At 51.4% G+C, this 13,937-nt stretch overlaps 1 protein-coding gene across 6 annotated transcripts in view; it reads right to left on the bottom strand.

The window, feature by feature from the left end:
• The window catches only part of RAB11FIP3 (RAB11 family interacting protein 3), a 76,020-nt gene that overhangs the window by 17,588 nt on the left and 44,495 nt on the right, over window positions 1-13,937 (bottom strand). For 3 of the 6 annotated variants that reach the window (XM_015239163.3, XM_015239166.3, XM_072942297.1), the window contains 3 exons: window positions 10,851-10,945; window positions 3,730-3,887; window positions 121-270 (listed from right to left, as the gene is read on the bottom strand). In XM_015239163.3, the coding sequence (XP_015094649.2) occupies window positions 121-270; window positions 3,730-3,887; window positions 10,851-10,945 (403 nt within the window). The remainder of the gene's footprint in view (window positions 1-120; window positions 271-3,729; window positions 3,888-10,850; window positions 10,946-13,937) is intronic. The other 3 variants (XM_072942295.1, XM_072942296.1, XM_072942298.1) reach the window with 1 other exon arrangement.

The raw sequence follows: 13,937 nt of genomic DNA, 5'->3' as shown, positions 1-13,937 counted from the left end.
GTGCATCCCGGTAAATGCTACGATTTTGACTTCAGCATTGTTTCAGTACAGCCCAGTAAATAAAAAAGTTCTACCAGCCTGGGAACCAGAAGGGGCCCCTTCCCCGCTCAGGGCTGGTACCTGGGGATAAGGAAGACAGGGTCCCTGCAGCCGTGCTCCCCGTTGCAGACGGTCTCGGGGGACAGCTCCGCCTCGCTGCCCTCACCATAGTCCTCGAAATGCTCCTCGCCGCCTATCACCGCGACGACGGACTGGCCATGCAGGTGGGATCTGAAAGGGAAAAAATGACTGACGTGTCAGCTGCTGGCCCAGGCCGCAGGCACCCCAGAGCCCAGGGCGTGACCCGTGCCTTCCAGCAGATACGTGCCGAGACCGCCTGTTCAGTTCAGGTGTTCCAGTGGCCGTGCCAAGGAAGTTGAATGGACGGCGAGACTGCTTTTAACATACTTCACTCACCAACATACCAGGATATCACCATTACAAAAACAAGATTTTTACTTCATTTCCTTATTTCATAATATGCCTTTAGACCTGGTGTTTGCTGTACACACCCAGCTGCCCTGGCCACCGAGCTCAGCAGCTCTGCACAGGATGGCCGCTGTCCACACCAACCTGCGTCCAGGGCCAGCGCATCCGGCCGGCAGAGGCTGAGCCCACTCTGGTGCCTCCAGGAGTCTTTGGGAGCTCCTCCAGCCAACGGCCAGCCCGCTCCTCACCACAGACCCCCGCGAGAATCCACAAGCCGGCACAGGAGCTACCCCTCCAAGGAGCACAGGGCCTGGGGGCAGGAGTGAGTGGCCTCAGAGCAAGTTCCACCATCACAGCCACCAGCGCACACGAGCCGCGCTCCCCAGAGTTTGACTGTCACTCGCGTGCCTCCAGCTCTGCATCCTCTTACACAGAGAGCGCGGGAAAGGATTCTGTCCAACAGTGGCCGTTTTAAACCGAGCTACCTCCTATCTGTCTAGGAGAGCTGCTCAGTGAGTCAACGTGCCAGGTCCTGCAGAGGCAGCTGCCCCAGCATGAGGAGGACGGACACACAGCAAGCCCGCTGCTCCCGCTGCAGACAAGGGGGCTCCAGCCACTTCTCCCAAGGGCAATTTCCCTCGTCAGAGGGGACACTGGGGCCACAGGCAGCATGTTGGGGCCGAGGGGTCCAGACCAAGCAGCTGTCACATATTGAGTTACCAAGTTGACAGAAAAAGGGGACGTTGGCTTACAATTGGCATCATCACGCCGACAGGTTTTTCAGAATAGAAAATTTTCTCTTATTGACACTAATGTGACTTCAACAAATTCTGAAGGCAAGTCACTGCTTACACAGCATGACAGCTCAGAGCCTAGAAACTCCCAGGGAAAGATTTAAGACCTCAAAGTGGTTTCCCAGACTTAGCTCTTCTTAAACTTTCTTTGATTACTGGATGCAAATCAAACTTAATTAGAAGAATTTAGCTTATTACCTTATAAAATATTGATAAGAAAGCTCTGATGAAGGTGGCATTCCCATTCCCACTGTATTTCGTCCTTACTTCTTCCTCCCCAGGCACGCCACACCAAGCTCCACTTCCACTTGCGCTGGGCTTGTGCCCCTCGTACCCCCAAAAAGTGTACTTCCAGGTCCCAGTAGAGTGCAAGGGCCCAATGTGAATGCACACCCTCCCTACCTCCATCGGACGGTCACACCCAACTGTGGCAATCAAAGAAGACAAAAGTAAATGGAGTAAGGCCAGGAGACCCAATGTTGTCAAGATGCTGGTTCTCCCCAAATTAATCTACAGACCCAACACAATTCCAAACCCAAGTCCCAGCAGATACTTTTTTTTTCCAGAGACTAACAGACAGAATCTAAAATCCACGTGGAAATGCAAAGGCCAAAGGTGCCAATGCAGCCTTGAAGAGCGAGGCTGAGGGGGTACATGGCCAGAGGGCACAGTTGGTGACCACTCGAGTAGAAACACTGTGTGGTAAGGACCCAAAGAGGGCGAACATGCAGAGCAGAGCGTCCAGACACAGCCACCTCATGGGGCAGGAGGACGGAGGATGCTTCAGAACTGAGCCTGAGTTGATGGGACATCCACACGGGGAATGTGACCCAGCCTTATACCACACACAGAATCCGTAATGGAGAGATTACAGGTCTGAATATGAAGCCCCCAAAATAGAGCCTTTAAAAAAAAGCAGAAGTAGAGGTCCTAGTGACATGGAGTAAGCAGAGACTACTGAAACAGAACAAGAAGTGCCAACCACAGAAGACAGACAGACAAATGGGACTGTGATGCGATGAAAAACGTCTATTCCACAGATGCTCCAGGGAAGTGAGAGGGAGGGACCTCCAGAGGGGAAAACACACATGTGGGACATGGACTCCCCTCTGAGACAGATCAAGAGCTCTCACGACCAAGCAGGGAGGAAGACAGACCAGGGGACCGCACCCACAGCCTGTCTCTGCAGAGGTGGCTGGGACGCAGCCGCCAACAGTGGGTTTCAACAGCAGAGCTGACAAGCAGCGCTGAGACCATTGGGCCTGTGGGCCCATTTACCACCTGGCCTCTTGCAGAAAATGCAGAACCCTGCAATCAACCAGTGGGCAAAAGGCTGGGACAGGCTCCACACAGAGGAGGGTCTCCATGGGGCAACAAGTGCAAGAAGGGCTCCAGCCTCATCAGTCCCCTGGAGACAAACCCTCAGACCATGGGCACCAGGAAGCAGACAATGCCAGGCACCGCAATGCCAGGTGCTGCAATGTCAGGCGTCGTGAGGACAGTAGCAGCCAGAACCCATCTGTAGCTGTCTGACCCGTAGGAACCCCTATGGATGAGCATGGGCCCAGGTGCGGCTGGCGCCACCCCAGGAACAAATCCGGCCACCAAAAGACCTGACGCTCACAGTGGCTCTACTCACAACACCAAGACTGTGAGCTCCCCAACATCCACTGACTGTGAAGCAAAGAGCTGCGGCACATTCACACAGCAGAACGCTGCTCTAATGACAACAAAAGTAGAGCATTTACCACGGTGCACACAGACAAAGACGACCTCACGGCCACATGCTGAGCAGAAGCAGCCAGGTGTAAAGAGGACACACGCTGGTGTGACCTTCACAGGGCGGGGCTGCTGTGCAGTGCGGAGCCAGGGCTCCTAGAAGGGAGCAGGGGCACCTGGCCCGGGTGTGTTTGTGCACTGGGACGTCAGTAGGCGGTACTCCAATTAAAGAGGAAAAACACAGGCTCCATGACGGCCAAACGAGAAATAAAACGAAAAATAAGCAAAACCAAACCAAACCAAACCACTTTTGAGGATTCCCAAGGCATCCAAGGCAGAACCTCAGCCATCACTTGGCATATGGGCCGCCTGGCACCCCTCTAACCTCGTCCTCCCCAACGCCATCCTCAAATGCATGGAGTTGCAGTGCCGTATGGATGCACGGTTCTTAGAGCCTATGGCAGACATCCACTGAATGGGGTGTCTTGCCCTGCCTCCTAAGAACTGTGATGACAAAGTCCCAAAGACTGAGTTAACGTCTTGTCCTACAATTCCTGACTCTGAGGGAGGAGCACCACCTGACGGAAGACAGCATAGGACAGCTGGGCGCAGGCCCTACTGCAAGGTCACACTCTCCTTCTAAACCACCCCGATGTGACGTCCCTGCCTCTGTGAATCCAATCTGCCCACCAGATGTGGCCTCGCGGCGCCCTTGGCACAAAACCCAGGCCGTGCAGGCGGTACCGACCTGCCTGGGAGCAGCAGCAGGGCGCCGTGGCTGGGCTCCTCCGTGGCATCCAGGCACTCAGGGGGCACCAAGGTGCCCGTGTCCTCGTCCGTGAAGGTCTCACACTCGCTGTAGGTGCTCTCGGAGCCCATGTATGCGCTGTCTGTCACCTCGTTGGCCTAGGAGAGAGCGCCGAGAGTGAGTCCTGGTGCCCTGGCATGGCTACAGCCACAAGTGACGCCCACACAGAGGAGGCACTGAAACACCGTGTGCACAAAGGGCCTTCATGGGGGAGACGGCCCTCCTGTATTTCTAAGCAGAAACATTAGCTTACAAAACAGTTCTGTTTTTTAAAAAACGAAAAATAGGCATGTGTCCAAGAGCAGAAAAGACTATTGGAGTGATTTTTGAAGCTAGTTATATAAACATACCTAAAACAGACACAAAGTATCAATATCACACAATAAACCCCAGTACAACCACCCATTTTGTGGCTTCCATCACAAAGAATTAACACTCAGCAGTGTAAGAATATGCCTTTTAAAATTTAAAAGTCGTCTCAACATCTGTTAAGTGTGTTCAGGCTACTGCTCTGAAATTCAATTGCATGGTCTAACCTAATTAGACCAAAGCACTAATTAACCAATTATTTCACCAATCAATTGTGTTTGCTGGTTAAATGTCTACTTTCCCACTAAACACATCTCTGTTTTCACTCTTACGGACTCAGCATCAACCACAGGGCCCAGCAAACAGTCAACAGTAGATATCTGTGGATTGTACAGATGAACTTGAAACCAAAGAACCATTGAGCAGGCCATTTTCAATTTAATAATCTCTGCTTTAATTAAAATGCAATTGCTCTGGTTCGGAAATGTAGCCAACATTTCACGCTCAAAAGATTCCGAGGTTAACAATTTGCAAACAAGTAAGATTTCAGAAAAGCAGCAAGAACGGTGCACTTTGTCCTCAGTTCATCACGGGATGTGGGCAGCATGGTCGAATGTGCCGCAGCCACATAGAGGTCCTTGGCTGACCCTGCACGACTGCACCCTCGCCCAGACAAGGAGACCCAGAGGGCCAGGCCAGGGGAGCCTGGTGTGGTGGTGAGAGGTCCAAGGTCCATCCCTGGTCTGTGGTCCTCCAGCTGTGTGATCCCAGACTGGGGGCCTCAAGGTCTCAAGCACTCTGAGCCATGTTGGCTCATTTGTAAAATGGAGGCTGTAGTGCTGACCTCACAAGGTGACAACCACTCGGGATTTGGGGATCACACGGACAGGTGCAGGAACAGAGATGGGAAGGCTGTGGGGTTCATGTGTCACTGGAGGTGGACTCCCTACAGCCGCTCATCAGGCTGGAATAAAACAGGGACTGGTGGGAGAGGTGCCTGCTGCAGGTGATGGCACTTCTACTTCCAAGGGAAAACTAATGTACCTGGGAATCTAAAGCTACTAAGTAATCCACAAAGACTGTTCACTTCAAAACCTGTAACCAGGAAATCCCTTCAAAGGGCACTCACTCTAGTTCTCATCAGCCCTGAGCAGGTGGCTCTGGGTTCAACCTGCAGGAGGGAAGGGGCAGAATCCCCAGACTGCCAGCAACAACCATACAGACCCAAGCCAGCTCTCGGGCTTTCAGCCAAAACCTCTCAGAAGAGCGCTTCTCAGTGTCCACAGCTCCTCCTCCACCCGGATGCGGGCAGGGCCCACATACCCCAGGCTTTGACTGGGACCCTCTGAGATGGTTTCCTGTAGGGAGCCGCACTTGACTCTGAGGTCAGCATTTAAAAAGCCACCAGCTAGCACTTTTGACAGACGCACAACGATTCTGGCCCCTGTGGCCCCTGTGGCCCCGCAGGCAGCTCAGCTTAGTGTGTGAGACCAGCTCAGTGCCAGGCTGCAGCCTAAACCCTCCCTGGACGTTGGACAGGACGGTTCAGGATGGAGGTAACTCTCCACTGACATGGGAACAAGGAGGTGAATGCTGCACAAACCCGACCGCGCATCAGAGCGCTCACCAATTCCTTCTGGGCGACTACCTGCTGAGCAGACAGAGGAAGACAAACACTCCCACCTTCCATCATCACTCCCAGAGCAAGTCTATCCCTGAGGACACACTGGACACTGACAGGCTCTGTAAGGACCCAGCCTGGGAAGGCTGAGGGGGCCGGGAGGACAGGGCTGGGTCGTCTCATGGATGCTGCCCACCTGCTCACGACCTGGAGTTCAGCTCCTACTGGTCCAGGCTGCCCTGAATGTCAGTAAGCCAGGCAGTTTTCTGGGGGCAGAAGACCATCCGAGAGTATGGTCCCCTGGCTGAGCACAGAATGGCCGAGACGTCCTAGAGGTTCACGTGCCGCCAGAGAGGACCTTGCTCCGCCCAGCCGACCGTCTACGCCACCAAATTCAAAATGTTTGGATGAATTAATGTGGGAGTCAAAGTGCACCTTACAAAGCTTGGTTGAGTATCCCTCACCAGTTCACAAACGTGCCAATGGGACCAGGACCACCAGGTAGACAAGGAAGCCTGTGCTCATGGTCATTGGCTAGGAACACAGGTGTGGCCAAGCCTGCCCGGGCCCCCCCATCCATTCGTGGTCCCTCCAAGGAAAACCAGTGGCCAGGCACAGCCTCCTCTTACCCTCAGACGCCAGTCCAGGCTGGGCCTGGCTCCATACACCCACTCCAGGAAGGGCGTGCTCAGGGAGATAGCCTCCCCATTGAATCAGATGTTGGGGGTCTCTGTCCAGACTAGCCATCAGCTTCCGGCAGCCTCCTATTTGCCAGTCTTGCTGAGATTCTGCAAAACCCGTGTGCTCACCTGAAGGTGCATCACTGCTTTGGAAGAAGCCTAACCCGCTCCCAGACTTGCTCCAGGAAACCTGCCGAGCTGGCCCACGAGGTGGGCAAAGTTCAGAGAGTGCTGGCTGCGTTTTTAACAAACAGTTTAGTCAGATTTAAAAACAGAGTGGCTTTTGTTCTTCATTTTCCAACCTTTCTGATAACAGTCTGCACAGAAGACATATTTCCCTAAGGCCGGGAGTGGGAGAAGGAGGGAGGGACAGAGAAGGCACAGCAGGGACAGTTCTTATCACTCGTTTGTGCCTGCTCTCTGCGACTTTCCCACCACTTTCCAGAAACCCTAACGCATGAGTTATTCCCTGTGGGCGGCAGGGCCTTCCGCTCTCCAACCTTCTCCTCACCCAGATTCTCAGACCTGGACATTTTTTTTTTCAGTTGAACTATAGTTGATTTACAATGTTGTGTTAGTTTTAGGTGTACAGCAAAGTGATTCAGTTATACATGTACATATACACATTCTTTTTCATATTCTTTTCCATTATGGTTTATCACAAGATACTGAATATACATGCCTGTGCTATACAGTAGGTCCTCATTGTTTCTATTTTGTATATAGTAATGTGTATATGGTAATCCCAAACTCCTAATTTATCCCTCCCCCCCATCCCTTTCCCTTTGGTAACCATAGCTTTCTGTGTCTGTGAGTCTGTTTCTGTTTTGTTCATTTGTATCACTTTTTAGATTCCACATATAAATGATACCATATGATATCTGTCTTCTCTGTCTGGCCTATTTCACTTAATATGATAACTTCTAGGTCCATCCATGTTGCTGCAAATGGCATTATTTCATTCCTTTTTATGGTCAAATAGTATTCCACCGTATATAAACACCACATCTTTATCTAGTCATCTGTTGATGGACACTTAGGTTGCTTCCATGTCAGATGTGAAGCTTTCTTCCTATTCGAATGAATGTCAGTGACAAAGCTGAAGTCACCCCTCACCTCTTCCCCTTCTCAGAAACGACAAATCAGTAACTTTCTCCTGGGAGTTCTGTTACAAGCTAGGAGCCAAAGGATGCTTGGGGAAATGCTGAAGTGTCCCCAGCAGGAAAAGGACCCAGGAGCAGCAGCCCATTTGTAGTTACTGCACAGGACACCCTTGACCAGCACCACCGTGTGCCCCAGAATGTCAATAAAAGGCCTATTCATCTCTGAAGATCGCCAGCAGAGGGTCCCCAAATGTGGTATTGGATGTAATACACGTATTCTCCATTCGTATTTTTAATTGCACATTAAGATCACACAACTTGCAAGTTTTTTAAAAACAGTTATCTTTTGGGGGAGGGGTACAGCTCAGCAGTAGAACGTGTGCTTAGCATGCGCGTGGTCTTGTATTCAATCCCCAGTTCCTCTATTAAAAAGCAGTAAGTTTCTATACATTACCTAGTTTCACTTCCCTCAAAATTACATCCAAAAGCCTTAAAAAGCACACACACACACACACACACACACAAAACATGGAGGAACTTTAAAGGCCCCACACTGTATGATTCCAACCAACTCTACGACATTCTGGAAAAACAGAACTACGAAGACAGAGATTCTGGAAAAACAAAACTACGAAGACAGTAAAAGATCAGAGGTTGCCAGGTGCCAGTGGGGAGGAACGGCACACAGAAGACGTTTAGGGCAGCGAAGCTACTCAGTGTGATGCTACAGTGGTGGATACACATCACTACACATTCATCAAAACCCACAGAACTACAGCACCAAGAGCGAACCCCAATGTGAACTATGGGCTTTAGTGAGTGACAATGTATCCATCCCAATGTGAACTACGGGCTTTAGTGAGTGACAGTGTATCCACATTGGTTCATCCATTAGAGCAAATGTAAGATGCTCCTGGTGGGAAAACTGTATGTGTGTGGGACGTAATGGGAACTCACTGTACTGTCTGCTCCATTTTCTGTAAACCTAAAACTGCTAAAATATAAAGTGTATTAATTTTTTAGAAAACAACAAAAAAATTAAGAAGAAATATTTCCTCCTTGTTGAAAAAAAATGAAGATCTGAAAACCTGAGACACATTCCTTTTGCATACTCTTTGAAATGTCAGGCTCCCACCCACAATTTCTGGAGGCAATGGGTGCGGCAGGTGGGTGGGCACCCAGAGCCAAGGTGCTGCACAGGTGGGAAGGCCACACCAGTGTGTGGAGGACAAGAGGGGCTGAGAGTCAGACAGCACCCCATGCCTTCTTCCCCTGGCTTCAGGAGGCAGCCCCAGCGTCAGTGGGTCTCATCCTTTCAGGTTAAACAAGCACTTGAAGTACAAAATGCACTGATGCCTTTTACCACCCTGAACAACAAAACTCTATTAGTTTCCTGGGGCTTCCATTATCAAATCACCATACATTGGGTGGCTTAAAGCAACAGGAATGCATTCTCTCAGAGCTGGAGGCCAGGGGTTGGACATCAAGGTGTCAACAGGGTTGAGTTTCTCCTGAGGCTCCAGGGAGGATCCCTCCTGCCTTGTCTGGGTCTTGGTGGCCCCGGAAGGTCCTGGCCTTGTGGCTGCGTCACTCCAGCCTTCTCCCTGGTGGGTCATCTCCCTTTCTCTTCCAAGGACAACCGTCACTGGATTCAGGGGCCTCTCTACACAGCACGATCTCATTTTGAGATCTTTAACTTAATTAGATCTGCAAATCTAAATAAGCTCAAGATCACAGGTTCTGGTGAATGTACCTCTTAGGGGCTACCATCTAACCCATGACATCCACCTACACATAAAATACAAAAAAATCAATATAATGCCCTACCAGAAATATGAGAGAATAAAACAGAAGGCACTGATGACAAAATGTGTGCACTAGTGTGTCAATGGAGAGGCCTGACCCCGTGGGAGATGTGTGATGAGAGGTTAGCTGCTGGCCGGCTACGTGAGTGAGGAGACCCTGCACGGCTGCTGGGATCCAGGTTCCCCAGATGTTCCAAATAAGACAAGCAGCCTCTCCCCCGACCCAGCTGCATTACTGGGAAGTTCAAGATGTGTCGATCCCCAGAGAGCCTTCCACGCCTTGCCGTCTCCACGGTCACAGGGTCTGGTGGTCGGTTTGAAAGCTGACAAGTCAGGATCCTGCATACCCTTGGCCCCTGTCCGGCCACACCAAACCTCAGCCAGCACATGTCCCAGTCAGGCACCTGGCCTCCACACACCAGGCCTGGCACCCCGGGGAACCCCGAGGACACACAGAATGAACACACCAACTGTTGCTAAATATGGGGACACAAGGTGGGGTGGTCCCTGCCCTGGAGGGACTCAGGCCCAGTTGGTATTCTGGTACAAAGCTGTGAAGTGGTCTGGAGGCCTGGACTGGCAGAAGTGACAGACAATCCGGAAGTGAACTTGCATTATCTGAGGGGTGACCGACACCTGGGGCAGTTTCTTGGAGCAGGGACACAAGGCACTGAGGAGAGCAGTGGAGTCCTGTGGATGCCAGCATTCAGGGGGACTTTCAGAAGCTGCTCTATGCCATTCCTCATTCTACAAAGGAGCCCAAGCTCAGGGGACTAAAGGCAGGGCCTCAGGCCCACTGAGTCACAGCCCAACCCTGCTCCCCACGGCCTCCAATGGGCAACACAGGGCTTAGGGGGCTGGAGGCTGCCCCAAGTGTATTTTTTTAAAATTTTTTTTGCAGGGGGTGGATTATGTATGTATGTGTTTATTTATTTATTTAATGGAGGTACTGTGGATTGAACCCAGGACCTCATGCATGCTAAGCATGCACTCTACCACTGAGCTATACCCTTTCCGCAACAAGTGTATTTTCAAAAAGAAAAATTCCAGAACCAGCGCATGGGCTCTCCAGTGTCTGCCCTCAATCCCATATTGCGGGATGAAGTTACAGTGACCTGTCTTCTGTGGCTGTGCACGCAGATCCTCTCCCTGCCGTGGCAGAGGGCAAATCACCCACAACTGCAGGCCATACCATGTAACTCTAACCACCCTGGCTTCTTCCCGAGGAAGAGGACAGAGGCCGGCAAGGTGTTAGTCAAATGTCCCTAGACTAGAAAATGGGTTCTTGATAAAACAAAAATATCACGACACAACCCATGCTCTGGCCTTGCTTGGCAACCTGGCAGAAGGTGACAACAATGTCACAGGAGAGCCTGGCCCTCTGCAGACACCTGCCGATCACAGCAAACACACACAGTGGGCCCTGCCTGCCACTTCCTACAGGAACAGCCCTGGGGACCACAGAGTGAGGCGGGATTTAGGGTGCATGAATATGGGGGGTAGCATCAAATCCCCTCTCAGCTCTCCTGGGAAAACCACTTGCCTCAAAGGTAACAAAGTCGTCGAACTCCTCGGGGCAGGCGGGTGGCTCCTCGTCGGGGGCTGAGGTGACGCTGCAGAGCTGGCCATCAGGATCTGCTGGGAGAGAGAAGACCAGGTTCAGCAGAAGGCCCAGACCATCCCTGGGGGGCAGGGGGTAGGTGCATGAGTGGTGGGCACGAACGGGGCTGGACTGGCCGGGAAAGGCCTGGGGAATGAAGTAGTGTGGCCCCCAGAGGAAAAGGCTTCGTGCCAGCTCTGGGAGGGAGTGTCAAGGTTGAATGATAAGATGTTTGTTTGTCAAAGAGCTGGCAGTGTTGGGACAGAGGAGGACGCCATACCACTACGGCTCGAGAAAGCAGCAGGTGCCAGACTTCACGTCTGGAGAGGTGTAGGCATGATGTAGGACAAGGAACAACATCTGTCCAGGGTGCTGGACTCGCGGCAGCTTTTCTTTTCTTCTTTTTCACTCAAGTTTACCTTCTACAACAAATACTTAACTTGATAATGAAAATCCCGAGCAAAAGGCATAGTTTCGTGAGGGACAATGCTGACATCAGCATCACTTCTCAGACACGGCCGGCCTCCCGCTGGAAAGCCCCTGGCTTCCTGGCTTCCCAGCAGTGTGGACACAGCACCTTCCAAAGAGCACGCAAGACACTTCTGTGTCCCAACGATGTCTCACTACTGTGCCATCACAACAAACATTTATTTGCTCTTCGTCCTGGTTCCTGGCACAGAGCGCCTAAAACCCTGGGGATTTCCTGAGTGATGAGGCGAGAGGAGCATCTGTCATTCATAACAAGCCCGATTCAACCTCATGGGTTTATACCGATAAGGTGACTCTTGGAGGATGGGGCTGGTTGCCAGAGGAACTTTCAGCCCCACTCCTTCCGACCTCCAGAAAGGGGGAGAGACAGGAGACTGAACTAATTTAATCAGTCGTGCCTGTTTAATGGAGCTTCCATAAGGCCCTGGAATGAAGGGGTTCAGAGGGCTCCCAGGTTGGGAACACCTCCAGATGCCAGGAGGGTGGCACATCCCCCTGCCATGGGGACAGAAGTCCCTCCACGCCAGACTCTTCCAGACCTCATCCCACAGACCTCTTCTTGGCTGTTCATTTGTAACCTTCATAGCACCCGTTGTAATAAACTGGTAACATAAGTAAAATGCTTCCCTGGGGTCTGTGAGCCATTCCAGCAAATTATCAAACCCGAGGAAGGAGTAGTGGGAACCCTCGTTGTGGAGTCAATTCAGTCAGGTGAGGGCCCTGGAGTGGGGCCTGTGCTTAACTTGGAGTGGCTGGTATCAGAAGGAATCACATAGCAGACACCCAGGCCAGGTCCAGAGCACTGGATTGCTGCTCGGTGAGGAAAACCCACACACCGGGTGTCAGAGTTGTCAGCAAAAATCAGATCATGGTAGTAATTGCTCATTTAAAATACCAGTTACTTATTGAATATATTTCACATATTCTGACACAGCATCAGTCACTTACTTAAAGGGCCAAGTGCGCCAGCAAGCCACCCAGACACTCCGGGGTAAAGGGCTCTGGAAGGTCAGCACTGGCTTCTTCAGCCAGAGGACGCTCTGCTCTGGCACCTGGACCCCCTGGGAGAATGTGGTCCTCCTGACCGTGTGTCCAGCCAGGCTCGGAGGGTCAGTGCCTGGAGTCACTGAGACAGCCCTGGCGGGGGCGGGGACAGAAGAGAGGTGGAGATGCTGACAGCTCCTCCCCACCACTGGATCCTCCCCACCACCGACAGGTTGCTTCTGAATAGCTCTCTCAATTTAAACAGAATAATAACGCTTCCCTTCGACAATCACTCGGATTCAAGTGCATTCAGTAACGATGAAATGCCATTGTCAATTCAACACTGCAAAAGCCCTGATGTAGCTTCCATCTTCAGAATCACAAGCACTTTTAACGCTCTTGTTTTGTACTGTTTTCCCTAGAGTGTGGCTCAGACTGGGGTGGGAGTGAAGGTGCCTCAGAGCACGCAGGCTGGACCCAGACCCTGTGCTCATTGCCTGCCATGCCAGCCCACAGCCCTGGAGGCCCCAGGTCTGGGGTGTTAAGTGAACTACAGCAGAACTGTGTGTGCTTCTCTTGGCGGGGAGAGGGTTGCTGTGGACAGAAGTGTTTGGTTTCTGGAGCAGGAGAATGGAGAAGGCCCAGTTCCCCCAGCGCACCTGGAGACCGCATGCACCCTTTTAAGAGGCTAGGCTGTCTTTGCCCACTTTCCATTCCCAAACAGTAACAGTCTTGCTTGCACTTTCCAAAACTGAAACACAGAACTCAAAACTCTAAAGCACAGCCGATCTTTTCTGCCATGGGGGACGGGGGCTCAGATTCCTGCAGTGAGCGATCAATCTAGGAGTCCCGCCCCACTCAGTAGAGAGGAGATGTAAAGGTAGCTGGCAATTCTATACTCTTGATGGGAACTAAATACGAGTCTTCTCTCAGTTTTCTCTATAAGAACTAAAACAATTTCAACTAAATATAAATTTTTAGTGTATGTTTATCTAAGTCTTCCAGAGGCTAGGGGATGGGGGACCGAGCCAGAGCAATGGCCTATTTGTCACAATTCCCTCTCTAGCTCGTTCTATTCCTGAAATAAGGCCTATGGCTACGACAGTAAAAATCTCCTTGCGTTCTCCTGCAAAACTGGGTCAATGTACCATGCCACCTGCTCTGCCGCTCCGGATGCAGAATGAAAGTCCAGCAGATGAGACAAGCTGTCGGCAGCTACAACGGCACACGGGTGGGAGGACCTGAAGTGAACTGCAGCCCAAATGCAGTCCGGGCGGTCGTGCTGCCACGCTTCCAAATGCTATGAAATAACAACTTCCGAATCATCTCTGATTTTCCTTCAGATTTTATTTTCACTCTCCATTGCTAACACAAGTTAAATGATGAAGTCAAACTACCAAAAAATTTTTACAAATTACAGAAAAAAAAAAAAAGAAAAGCTAAGCCAGAAGCACTGAGCTAGAAGCCCTGAGCCACCCTGGCAGTGCATTCCCAGAGGCCACACAAGCTGAAGTCACCTGCAGGCCCAGCCTCATACCCATCCCGGGAGATGGCCCT

This window comes from Vicugna pacos, chromosome 18 (genome assembly GCF_048564905.1).
Source record: "Vicugna pacos chromosome 18, VicPac4, whole genome shotgun sequence".
Classification (NCBI taxonomy): domain Eukaryota; kingdom Metazoa; phylum Chordata; class Mammalia; order Artiodactyla; family Camelidae; genus Vicugna; species Vicugna pacos.
The sequence above is the reverse complement of the archived record's forward strand: the minus strand, read 5'-3'. Positions and strand labels throughout refer to the sequence as shown.